Source organism: Oncorhynchus nerka, linkage group LG22 (genome assembly GCF_034236695.1).
Source record: "Oncorhynchus nerka isolate Pitt River linkage group LG22, Oner_Uvic_2.0, whole genome shotgun sequence".
NCBI classification, from domain to species: domain Eukaryota; kingdom Metazoa; phylum Chordata; class Actinopteri; order Salmoniformes; family Salmonidae; genus Oncorhynchus; species Oncorhynchus nerka.
Genome location: NC_088417.1, coordinates 54,669,491 through 54,682,497, shown reverse-complemented (window position 1 = coordinate 54,682,497; position 13,007 = coordinate 54,669,491). Strand labels below are relative to the sequence as shown.

Genomic DNA, 13,007 nt, shown 5'->3' with positions numbered 1-13,007 from the left:
TAATGTTGTCATGACAGAGACTGTGGGGCTGTGGCCTGCTGCCTCCTATATTCTATCCTAATGACATTTCATGCTGGTAGAAATATTTTCCCTGGCCACTAAAACCCCAGTCCTAAGCTATAAGCCTATTACCACACTCCCCCCTACATTTATCATATCATTTCATAGAACACCAAAGGTAAAATATGCAACATTATGTTATGTTTACATACACATACAGTAGGAGTACATAATGAACAACCATTGCATTAGGTGGTGATTTGGAGTAATCTCCATTGGTTTATTTATACTTTTCCCCTGTTAATCAAACACAAGCTAATCAGCCATTACGGAGAGACAGTAGCTAAGTCTATTGAAACAGACAGGAAGGCAGATGCACCCACCTCCACTGGCATACTCCATGATTAGATAAAGGGTCTTATCCGTCTCAATCACTTCGAACAGCTGCACTGTAGTAGGCAAAAATAAAATCAGATTAAAAAGAATAAATTAATAAAATCCCCTATCATTAAAAAACACAAATCTCTGTCTCCGCCTGCTAAATATTTGTTTTCATCTTTAGAAAATCCTGTTCCCTACCCCCTTGCCAACCCAACCCTGGGCCCTCTATCCCCAACCCTGGGCCTACTGTAGCTAGCTACTATATGTGCAGGTAGTGTAGTGTATCAGTCTATTAAACACAGTGAGAGGCTGAGACAAAAGCCATCCACCTGGGTAGATGAGACAGGAGTGGACCATTTACACTACACATGTTATTACACTGAGTATACAAACATTAAGATCACCTGCTCTTTCCATGACATAAACTGACCAGCTGAATCCAGATGAAAGCTATGATCACTTATTGATGTGATTTGTTAAATCCACGACAATCAGTGTAAATGAAGGGGAGGAGACAGGTTAAAGTAGGATGTTTAAGCCTTGGGACAATTAAGATATGGATTGTGCATGTGTGCCATTCAGAGGGTGAATGGGCAAGACAAAATATTTAAGTGCCTTTGACCGGGGTATGGTAGCAAGTGCCAGGAGCAAAAACTGCAACATATCAACATAAACAAACACACACACGCAAGAACACACGTACGTACGTCTTGGTGGTTCCATTTAAGAATGATGGAGGCCACTGTGTTCTTGGGGACCTTCAATGCTGCAGAAATGTTTTGGTACCCTTCCCCAGATCTGTGCCTCGACACAAACCTGTCTCTGAGCTCTACGGACAATTCCTTTGACCTCATGGCTATGTGTTTGCTCTGACATGCACTGTCAACTGTGGGACCTTTATATAGACAGGTGTGTGCCTTTCCAAATCATGTCCAATCAATTTAATTTAACACAGGTGGACTCCAATCAAGTTGTAGAAACATCTCAAGGATGATCAATGGAAACAGGATCTACCTGAGCTCCATTTCGAGTCTCATAGCAAAAGGTCTGAATACTTATGTAAATAAGGTACTTCTGTTTGTGATTTTTAATATATTTGCAAAAATGTCTCAAAACCCATTTTTGCTTTGTCATTATGGGGTATTGTGTGTAGATTGACAAATTAATTTAATCCATTTTAGAATAAGACTGTAACATCACAAAATGTGGAAAAAGTCAAGGGGTCTGAATACTTTCCGAATGCACTGTATAACAGATTCTTAAATGTAGGCCCTTACCTATGTTTGGATGATTTAAACCTTTCATTATCCGAACCTCTCGAAAGAGCTGTGAAAGATAGAAGGACGTGTGTTAGAAGTGAATAGAATACAAATAATATATTAATATGGGGTCTTGAACTGATAGTAGATGTTATAGCAATGTGTACAATTAGTTTTTTCAACATTTGCTGTAGGTCTACACTTTGTCATAAAGCAGAAGATTCAATTTGAACCATCCGTCTGGCTCATCTGGCTCACAATAACTTTAAGGCCCCTTAACATAAAGACCATCGTTCCAAATCAGCAGCAACTCCCCCACGTCATCTAGTCAGAATCAGAAAGAAGATAGCATGATAAGCTTTTTTATCCTCTTTCTTCAATCCTTCTCCTTTCTATATGTCTCTCTCTCTCCCTGTTTCCTCCTTCTTCATTCAATCCCTTATTTTCTCAGGTTTTTCCTCTGGCAATGCCCAACGTCACTGTTGCCATAGCAACCCTGCTTCTCCAGCTGTGCCAGAGGGAATCACGGGATACGCCGATGTGTCTCGTCGTCGTTGTCAAGAAATCCCAGAATTCCACTGACCAAACACGCCCTAGCCCAATCGCTACCACAATCTCCCATCTGACCTGCTGTCACTGATATACTACTAACAAACAGTATATAGGGTGAATTTACGGATACATTTGATTTGGTCAGTTGTATACCCATCTTGTGAGACTGCATAACAGGCCAGGTTATGCTAATATGGGCTCTTTCATGTTTTCTGTATTGATGATTTTCTCTAGACCACGGGTATGTAAAGTAACCTGCTATCATCGCTGGCCAATTGTAGAGCGCTCTCCCCTGTCCCTACCCAATCCCGGCCCTCTTTTGGCAATCTAGGCCCAATCCAATAGATAGCAAGTGTTTTCTCTGACAATGGCTCAATCACATTGTTTGGTCTCATGCAGCCACCCAATCAGTGTCCTCTCTCGCACAGCCGCCTAATCGAAGATAAGCGAGAGAATTGAGGAGGATTTATTACATTTACATTTAAGTCATTTAGCAGACGCTCTTATCCAGAGCGACTTACAAATTGGTGCGTTCACCTTAAGACATCCAGTGGAACAGCCACTTTACAATAGTGCATCTAAATCTTTTAAGGGGGGGGGGTGAGAAGGATTACTTTATCCTATCCTAGGTATTCCTGAAAGAGGTGGGGTTTCAGGTGTCTCCGGAAGGTGGTGATTGACTCCGCTGTCCTGGCGTCGTGAGGGAGTTTGTTCCACCATTGGGGGCCAGAGCAGTGAACAGTTTTGACTGGGCTGCGCGGGAACTGTACTTCCTCAGTGGTAGGGAGGCGAGCAGGCCAGAGGTGGATGAACGCAGTGCCCTTGTTTGGGTGTAGGGCCTGATCAGAGCCTGGAGGTACTGAGGTGCCGTTCCCCTCACAGCTCCGTAGGCAAGCACCATGGTCTTGTAGCGGATGCGAGCTTCAACTGGAAGCCAGTGGAGAGAGCGGAGGAGCGGGGTGACGTGAGAGAACTTGGGAAGGTTGAACACCAGACGGGCTGCGGCGTTCTGGATGAGTTGTAGGGGTTTAATGGCACAGGCAGGGAGCCCAGCCAACAGCGAGTTGCAGTAATCCAGACGGGAGATGACAAGTGCCTGGATTAGGACCTGCGCTGCTTCCTGTGTGAGGCAGGGTCGTACTCTGCGGATGTTGTAGAGCATGAACCTACAAGAACGGGCCACCGCCTTGATGTTAGTTGAGAACGACAGGGTGTTGTCCAGGATCACGCCAAGGTTCTTAGCGCTCTGGGAGGAGGACACAATGGAGTTGTCAACCGTGATGGCGAGATCATGGAACGGGCAGTCCTTCCCCGGGAGGAAGAGCAGCTCCGTCTTCATTTATGAATGAAGGCATAGGCCTGCATATGATCACAGATCCTGGTAACACATGCCATCCAGGCAAGAACATTGTAACTCAAGGGAAAGACATAGTAGCCATGAATTAGAACCTAGACAGTGGCCAGACGAAAGATCATCAATTTGAATTATCCTATACTGTATGTCCTCAAAGAGATAAAATGTACAACAGATCAAAACGAAAGGGAATAGGTCCAAATGTTATAAGATAGTAGGAGTCATAATTTAAAGCCTTATAGATTATATGTATAACATAATACATTCCTCACCATATGGAGAGTGAAGCTACATTTTATTTTTATTTTGGAACTTTACTCATTATAGCATTTTGGATTTGAGATCAAATTATGAGGAGACAGTACATTATGCCACTTTTTATTTGAGGGTATTTTCATATCGGTTTTACCATTAAGCCACGAAATGTATTTATGTATCTACACAGCAAACCGGGGAACATTCCCAGAACATTTCCTAAGATTCTCATTCATTTCTAGTTTTTATCATTAGGATGATAAAATCCCATTCAAAGAATGTTTTCGCTAACAATTATTACTTTTATTCATGTTTTTAATGAAATATTCTTGGAATGTTCTCCTAACATTCACTAAAATGTTGATCACATGTTACCACAGAACATTCACTTAAGGTTCTCTTTAGGTTAACAGGGAAAATAATAACACAATGTTCCGGTAATGTTCTTTAAACATACTGCCGCAACAAAATGCGGGAGCAATATTAGTGGTTACAGGAACATTCTGCTAATGTTGATGGATATGTTATTCAAACACCCATAAAAACTAGCAGGGATTATTCCTACAATAGTCTCATAAAGTTATAGTGTGACATTATAACATGATGGTTCCAAAAAGTTCCCTGAACATACTTCAGCAATAAATGTTTGAGTTGTTAAAAAAACAAACATTCCTGCAATATTCAGCTAATGGTGATGGAGACATTACTAATAACACCAATAACAACAAACATTCCTGCAATATTCAGCTAATGATGATGGAGACATTACTAATAACACCAATAACAACAAACATTCCTGCAATATTCAGCTAATGATGATGGAGACATTACTAATAACACCAATAACAACAAACATTCCTGCAATATTCAGCTAATGATGATGGAGACATTACTAATAACACCAATAACAACAAACATTCCTGCAATATTCAGCTAATGATGATGGAGACATTACTAATAACACCAATAACAACAAACATTCCTGCAATATTCAGCTAATGATGATGGAGACATTACTAATAACACCAATAACAACAAACATGAAACAATCCAGTAAATATGTGTAATAATGTTAATAATGTGTAATAATAACGTAACATTATATGAAGTTACCAAACTTTTATACAAATGTCATTTCAATCTTCTTTTTTTTATGCTATCTGAATTGTTAGTTACAGTCTTGTCCCATTACTGCAACTCCTATATGGATTCGGGAGAGGCGAATGTCGAGAACCATGCGTCCTCTGAAACACGACCCTGCCAAGGCGCGCTGCTTCTTGACACACTGTTCGCTTAACCCGGAAGCCAGCAGCATCAATGTGTCGGAGGAAACACCGTACAACTGGCGACCGAAGTCAGCGTGCATGCGCCCAGCCCGCCACAAGGAGTTGCTAGAGTGCGATGGGACAAGGACATCCAGGCTGGCAAAACCCTCCAATGCTGGGCCAAATGTGCATAGCCTCATGAGTCTCCAGGTCACGGCTGGCTGCGACACAGCCTGGGATTGAACCTGGGTCTGTAGTGACGCCTCACGCCCTGCGATGCAGTGCCTTAGACCTCTGTGCCACTCGGGAGGCCCTCACTTCAATCTTCTGACCATTATATTTTATTAGGGCATTGTCTAAACATAGCTATAGCTTTTTAAGAAATGTACATAGATTTTAGGTACATGTGCCTCACCCTAATACTTTGGTCTATTTTCCCCTTTTAATTTTGCCTACTGCTCTGACTTGGTGGTGCACATGTAGCCTATAACCTGTTTTAGAGAAATTAAATCATTGAATATTGTAAGAGCTTTCATTGTCTGCTTACATGCCCCCTTTATTTATCCTACAGTTCTGACTTGTTGTACAGGGAGAACACTGTAAAAAGGGCCCTTGTTCTGAATTCTGTCGATGTACATTTCAAAAGTGCTGAACAAATAGTTATATTGACTACGTCCATCCTAGCTTGCTCATTATATGTCTTAATCGAAATTATTGCTTGCCTCTTATCCACTTGTCGTCCCCTTTTGCCATAGTTTGTACATTTCAATTGCCAGTAGAAACCACAACCTAACGAATGTTCTGGGAACCCCCCCCCCTCCTTCTCTGTCTCTTCCCCACCAGTTTTATGACCGGTCGTAAATACCTTACAGAAACCTTCTCTTCCTTGTCATGCAATATTGAGGTTTGTGTATATTTCCCAGTGATCAGATTCACATCCAAATGTTGGGGAGCTGATATGATTAAACATGAAACTATTTGTGAGAATATGTAATGTGATGTTAGCCTTCTAAATTAGATAATTGTTTTTTTATATGAAGTCTTAGCCAAGTCATTGGCCACACCCACGTGAGCACAGATGTTACGTCGGCGTCATGGAACGCCCCCCTTTTCCCAAAGTGCATAAAACCCACTTCTGACAAAATGTACATTAGACCAGAGAGCCAGGCACTGTAGCTACATGTTGGAATGGTTGGCAATTTAAATATAGACCAGACAGCGTGAAGCGGTGGCTACATGGCTGAGAAATGGTTTAAAGACTACAATACCAGGAAATGGTAAGCACCTCAAACTCTCGAGTGAAGAAGACTACACAGGAACATTCAGTCTGTTTAAATACGGTTAGCCTAGGAAACTCAAACCGAAGTATCTATTCTAGTAACCTCGACCAAGAACCACCGGGTGGCACTTCAAAAAAATCCATTCTAAAAGAACATTTCCCTGTCCAACAACCATTGGTAGGTCTGGAAGATACATTCTAACAGACAAAACCACAGACTTTCTTTCGAATTACACCCTAGACGGACCGGCGAAATCAACAGAGAGACAACAACGGCATACAATTGTAAATATATACAGTGGTTCCTCCATTAAAAGTTGTGACCGCGGGACTTAGAGCTACCCAGCGTCACGGCTTCATTGCTCCAGACCACCACAAGGGTAAGTTAGAGCACTCATTATGCATTTGGGTCCCAAGGTTTTTATATGACCAAACATATTGAGTGGTTTCAATGACGATATTCAACGCGAGTCACCCGTCCTTGGGCGAAGATGGCTGACAAAATGTACATTTGAGAGGAATATGTTAGTTAATGTAGAGAAAAAGGTTTGTGCATACTTGTCATAAAGTTAATTTACGAAAATCGCTATTTAGCAAGTTATCTGACTAGCTAACATTAGCCAGCTAGCTAGTGTTAGGAGAATGAATTTGTAATTCGTGTTGTTTAATGTTTTAGGGACTCCTGAGAAAACCAGCAAACCAGGCTGTCATCTTGTGAAACAGTGGATGTAAAGAATCTAGCTAGCTAAAGCATTTACTGCAAATTGAATGCACAATTGTGTAAGCTTGCCTTGCAACATAGCTAATTATTTACTTGCTTATTGTGTAGTGGAGGATAAAAATAACTGCATGCCTATGGATGTGTGGCTAGCTACAGTATGTAGCTGATCTGTGTATGGACCCTAAAACGTTTGGTATGAATATTAGTTCAGAACCTATCTATGAACCTCAGCTATCATAGTTGTTGTATCAACTTCAAGTCTGAATGGCATTAATGAAGCCTATGTGTTACCGGTGTGAAATAGCTAGCTAGTTATCGGGATGCGCGCTAATAGCGTTTCAATCGTTGACGTCACTCGCTCTGAGACCTTGAAGTAGTTGTTCCCCTTGCTATGCAAAAGCTGTGGCTTTTGTGGAGCGATGGGTAATGATACTTCAAGGGTGGCTGTTGTCGATGTGTGCCTTAGGGATTCGTTTTTCTCTGAATGGAAACACCATAATATTAATCTAATTAATTAAGCCAACTAACTTAAAATCAATCCCATAAACTATGTTCTTACAAAAAAGGTTTTAAATTCTCTGGTAATGGCAATATGGAATACTATCAAATGCTTCTCAAAGATGCCCTCTGGTGGTCAAACTAGCAATAACTTGTAGTAACAGCAGAAATGGCTGAGAATTAAATGACGTGCCACAGAATGCTGCAGCAGCACGCAGGGTGTGACTCAGTATGACGCAACTTTTGAAGGAGGAACCATGGTACATTGCAATTATTTTCAAATGAGCGGCCGTCCATGTGCAAAGTATTAACATTTCTATGATCATAGTTTTCAGCTGTGTGTACGATAGTGAAGTCCTTTGTCTTTTCTCCCGCTCTTTATTACATGCCCCTGCCTTTTCAATTTGTGTAACAAGCCATCATATCGGTTTAGTCCACTAGGGACTTTTCATTGCAGTATGTAGTAATCAATGTGTAACCTATTCTGTTTGTGTTTATGTAATTCTGTGTGATTATTTAGTTAATTAGTAAATAAATAATTAAGCCAATTTGTATATCGCTGATTCATCATTTATGCTAAGGTTCATGCAGATATCCAAGGATTTTGCGACATTCAGAATTAGACTGATAGAAGATTAAAAAAATAATGAATGACTGAAATGTATGAGATATTTATATCTTTAGAGTTTGGAAATCGGTAACTCATTAAACAAACTTTTTCCGTGGTGCTCCAAGATTGTTGATGAGTTAATTATTACATGAGTAATTTACTCATCATAATAATTAAACATAGTTATCGATTTGTTAAAACAATCATCATCACATTAATGATAGCCAAGACACGACACATTGAAATTACAGAGTCATTTGTGGAATATTAGGTTTCTACATAGTCTCATTAAGGCCCTATAAAATACATTTTCTTGGTTTTCTTTTTCCAGGTTTTAGAGTTTTCCTTCTTTACATCTACCAGAAGGAGGTTATCATTAGCATCACTAATGGCTGCACAAAGTGGTAGACATATGATAAGTGCAAACTGCACATCACACACACAGACAGGAGCAATCCCGTACATTGCCTCTTCAGAAAGTTGCAGGAAATACAAATCACTGATGCATTCTGTTCATGTCTTATATATTTTTTATTTATTTAACTTCTTCGAGATAGGGGGCGCTCTTTTAATTTTTGGATAAAAAACGTTCCCGTTTTAAACAAGATATTTTGTCACGAAAAGATGCTCGACTATGCATGTAATTGACAGCTTTGGAAAGAAAAAACTCTGACGTTTCCAAAACTGCAAAGATATTATCTGTGAGTGCCCCAGAACTAATGCTACAGGCGAAACCAAGATGAAGTTTCATACAGGAAATGCCCCAGATTCTGAAGGCGCTGTATTCCAATGTCTCCTTATATGGCTGTGAATGCACCAGGAATGTCCCTGCCCTTTGTGTCGTTTCTCCAAGGTGTCTGCAGCATTGTGACGTATTTGTAGGCATATCATTGGAAGATTGACCATAAGAGACTACATTTACCAGGGGTCCGCCCGGTGTCCTGTGTCGAAATTATTGCGTAATCTTTAGGTCCATGCGCCGTTCCATTTCTTCAGAAGAGAAAGTCAACTGCCACGATGGATTTATCGTCGATAGATATGTGAAAAACACCTTGAGGGTTGATTCTAAACATCGGTTTGCCATGTTTCTGTCAATATTATGGAGTTAATTTGGAAAAAAGTTCGCGTTTTAATGACTTAATTTTCGTTTTATTTCTTACCCAAACGTGATGGAGAAAATGGAGCGATTTGTCAACACAAATAATATTTTTGTAAAAACTGAACATTTGCTATCTAACTGAGAGTCTCCTCATTGAAAACATCTGAAGTTCTTCAAAGGTAAATTATTTTATTTGAATGTTTTTCTGTTTTTTGTGAAAATGTTGCTTGCTGAATGTCAGGCATAATCCTATGCTAGGCTATCAATACTGTTACACAAATGCTTGTGTAGCTATGGTTGAGAAGCATATTTTTGAAAATCTGAGATGACAGTGTTGTTAACAAAAGGCTAAGCTTGAGAGCAAATAGATTTATTTCATTTCATTTGCGATTTTCATGAATAGTTAACGTTGCATTATGCTAATGAGCTTGCGGATAGATTTACACAATCCTGGATACAGCTTTTTTTCGTAGCTAAACGTGACGCAGAAAACGGAGCGATTTGTCCTAAACAAATCATCTTTTTGTAAAAACTGAACATTTGCTATCTAACTGAGAGTCTCCTCATTGAAAACATCTGAAGTTCTTCAAAGGTAAATTATTTTATTTGAATGTTTTTCAGGGTTTTGTGAAAATGTTGCTTGCTGAATGTCAGGCATAATCCTATGCTAGGCTATCAATACTGTTACACAAATATACTGTTGCTTGTTTTGCTATGGTTGAGAAGCATATTTTGAAAATCTGAGAGGACAGTGTTGTTAACAAAAATCTAAGCTTGAGAGCTAGCATATTGATTTAATTTCATTTGAGATTTTCATGAATAGTTAACGTTGCGTTATGGTAATGAGTTTGAGGCTGTATTCACGATCCCGGATCCGGGTTGGCTCGTCGCAACAGGTTTTAACTAGGCAAGTCAGTTAAGAACAAATTCATATTTACAATGATGGAATACCGGGGAAAAGTGGGCAAACTGCCTTCTTTAGGGGCAGAACGACAGATTCTTACAAGGCTCCGGGCAGCCGAGCGGAAATGGAGGAAAACTCGCCTCCCTGCGGACCTGGCATCCTTTCACTCCCTCCTCTCTACATTTTCCTCTTCTGTCTCTGCTGCTAAAGCCACTTTCTTCCACTCTAAATTCCAAGCATCTGTCTCTAACCCTAGGAAGCTCTTTGCCACCTTCTCCTCCCTCCTGAATCTTCCTCCCCCTCCCCCCCTCCTCCCTCTCTGCAGATGACTTCGTCAACCATTTTGAAAAGAAGGTCGACGACATCCGATCCTCGTTTGCTAAGTCAAACGACACCACTGGTTCTGCTCACACTGCCCTACCCTGTGCTCTGACCTCTTTCTCCCCTCTCTCTCCAGATGAAATCTCGCGTCTTGTGACGGCCGGCCGCCCAACAACCTGCCCGCTTGACCCTATCCCCTACTCTCTTCTCCAGACCATTTCCGGAGACCTTCTCCCTTACCTCACCTCGCTCATCAACTCATCCCTGACCGCTGGCTTCGTCCCTTCCGTCTTCAAGAGAGCGAGAGTTGCACCCCTTCTGAAAAAACCTACACTCGATCCCTCCGATGTCAACAACTACAGACCAGTATCCCTTCTTTCTTTTCTCTCCAAAACTCTTGAACGTGCCGTCCTTGGCCAGCTCTCCCGCTATCTCTCTCAGAATGACCTTCTTGATCCAAATCAGTCAGATTTCAAGACTAGTCATTCAACTGAGACTGCTCTTCTCTGTATCACGGAGGCGCTCCACACTGCTAAAGCTAACTCTCTCTCCTCTGCTCTCATCCTTCTAGACCAGGGGTGTCAAAGTCAAATGGACGGAGGGCCAAATAAAAAAATCAGCTACAAGACGAGGGCCGGACTGTTCGAATGTTCATTGAAAATTTTTTAAATGACGCATATAGTCTAGTGAACCTAATTGAACCTACTGAAAACCTAACAAATATATTACAATATGATCAGATAAATAAAGCAATATTTTCTTATGGCTCTGTCAGTAATCTTTAATTTTCAACAGACACAAAAGACAAATTTCCTTTATATAAATATCCCCATAACATGAACATTAAATGAAAGAAACCGGTATTCAAGGCACCATCAGTAGACTATATTTTCTATTTTAGCAAAAGTGGGCTAAATTTACTTCAAAGAAAAAACAATAATAGCAATTTTCTATCATCCACTCAACTGAAATATTTTTAAAATATAATTGGATTGAAATACAAAAAATAAAGTGCAAAAATCTATTAATCAAAAACAACACTTTGTTTAAGGAGAAGTAACATGCAGTGAAAACAAATATTAAATTTTAACTTTTAAACTTGAACTGAGTAAAAACTCTAAATATGTGATTGCACAGTAATGTTCACTTGTTTGAGGTTGAGGGTGATACTTGGTGGTGTCCCATCTTTTCCACAAGTTCATCAATGTTCGGGGTAAGGCTCTGAGCTGAAGAAATCCTCAGAATTGAGTGGAGTGTTCAGCAGTAAGTCCTTCTGTGTGATGTTTTGTTCAGGTTCATCAAAGAAAACAGTTGTTCACACAGGTATGTGCTGCCAAACATAGACAACGTTTGAGCAGCCTGGATGCGCAGCTGGGGCATTGTGCCGGGGAGGAAACGGGCGAACTCCGCAGCACCCACTGCCGCATATTTTGCCCTCAGTGCATCATTGCATTGGAGGTCAATCAACTCCATTTGGAGGTTTGGTGGTGAGCTTTCCACGTCAACAGCAAATGGGTTACCGAGCAGTTCCAACCTGCTTTTTTGTGCTTCAAAGTCAGCAAATCGGCGTCGAAAGTCAGCGGCAAGCATACCTATTTTATCAGCCAACTGTGTGCTCGGGAACGCACTGGTAGAGAGCTTCTCTTTCATGGTCTGGCAGCTGGGAAAGTGGCTCAAATTTTCTTTCCGCATCTGCGTCTCCCACAGAGTCAGTTTGGTTTTAAATGCCTTCACTGTACTGTACATATCAGAGATGACTCCCGACCCTGCAGCTGCAAGTTTATTGCATTCAGATGACTCGTAATGTCACACAGAAAAGCCATTTCACACAGAAACATTTCGTCTCGGAGTTGTGTTGTGTCTTTCCCTTTGCTGTCCAAGAACAGACAAATCTCCTCACGAAGCTCGAAACATCTTTGAAGCACCTTTCCCTGGCTTAGCCATCGCACCTCTGTGTGATAAGGCAAATCACCATGCTCCGTTTCTAACTCCGTCAGAAATGCCTTGAACTGGCGGTGATTCAAACCTTTGGCTCTGATAAAGTTAACTGTGCGCGTGATGATGCTCATTACATGCTCCATTTTCAAGGCTTTACCGCACAACGCTTCCTGGTGTATGATACAATGATAAGCTGTCAGCTCACCTGTCGCGTTTTCCTCTTGCATCTTTTCCCGTATCTTCGCCACCAGTCCGCTCCTGTGTCCACACATCGCAGGTGCTCCGTCGGTTGTCAAACCCACGAGTTTTCCCAAGGCAGCTCCATCTCATTTACACATCTTGACACCTCTTCATACAAATCATGCCCCGTAGTTGTGCCATGCATAGGACGTAAAGCCAAAAACTCCTCTGTCACGCTTAGGTTGGAGTCCACTCCGCGGATGAAAATTGACAACTGGGCAATGTCAGAAATGTCGGTGCTCTCATCCACAGCCAAGGAATATGCAATAAAATCTTTTCCCTTTTTCACAAGCTGCTCTTTTAGATTGATGGACAACTGGTCTACTCTCTC

General features: G+C 41.1%; 1 protein-coding gene across 3 annotated transcripts in view; it reads right to left on the bottom strand.

Annotated features, from left to right (window-relative positions):
• The window catches only part of LOC115105357 (MAP/microtubule affinity-regulating kinase 4-like), a 60,305-nt gene that overhangs the window by 27,289 nt on the left and 20,009 nt on the right, over nt 1-13,007 (bottom strand). For all 3 annotated transcript variants that reach the window (XM_029627302.2, XM_029627304.2, XM_065007260.1), the window contains exons 4-5: nt 1,659-1,707; nt 384-449 (exon numbers count right to left, since the gene is read on the bottom strand). In XM_029627302.2, coding sequence (XP_029483162.2) covers nt 384-449; nt 1,659-1,707 — 115 coding nt within the window. The remainder of the gene's footprint in view (nt 1-383; nt 450-1,658; nt 1,708-13,007) is intronic.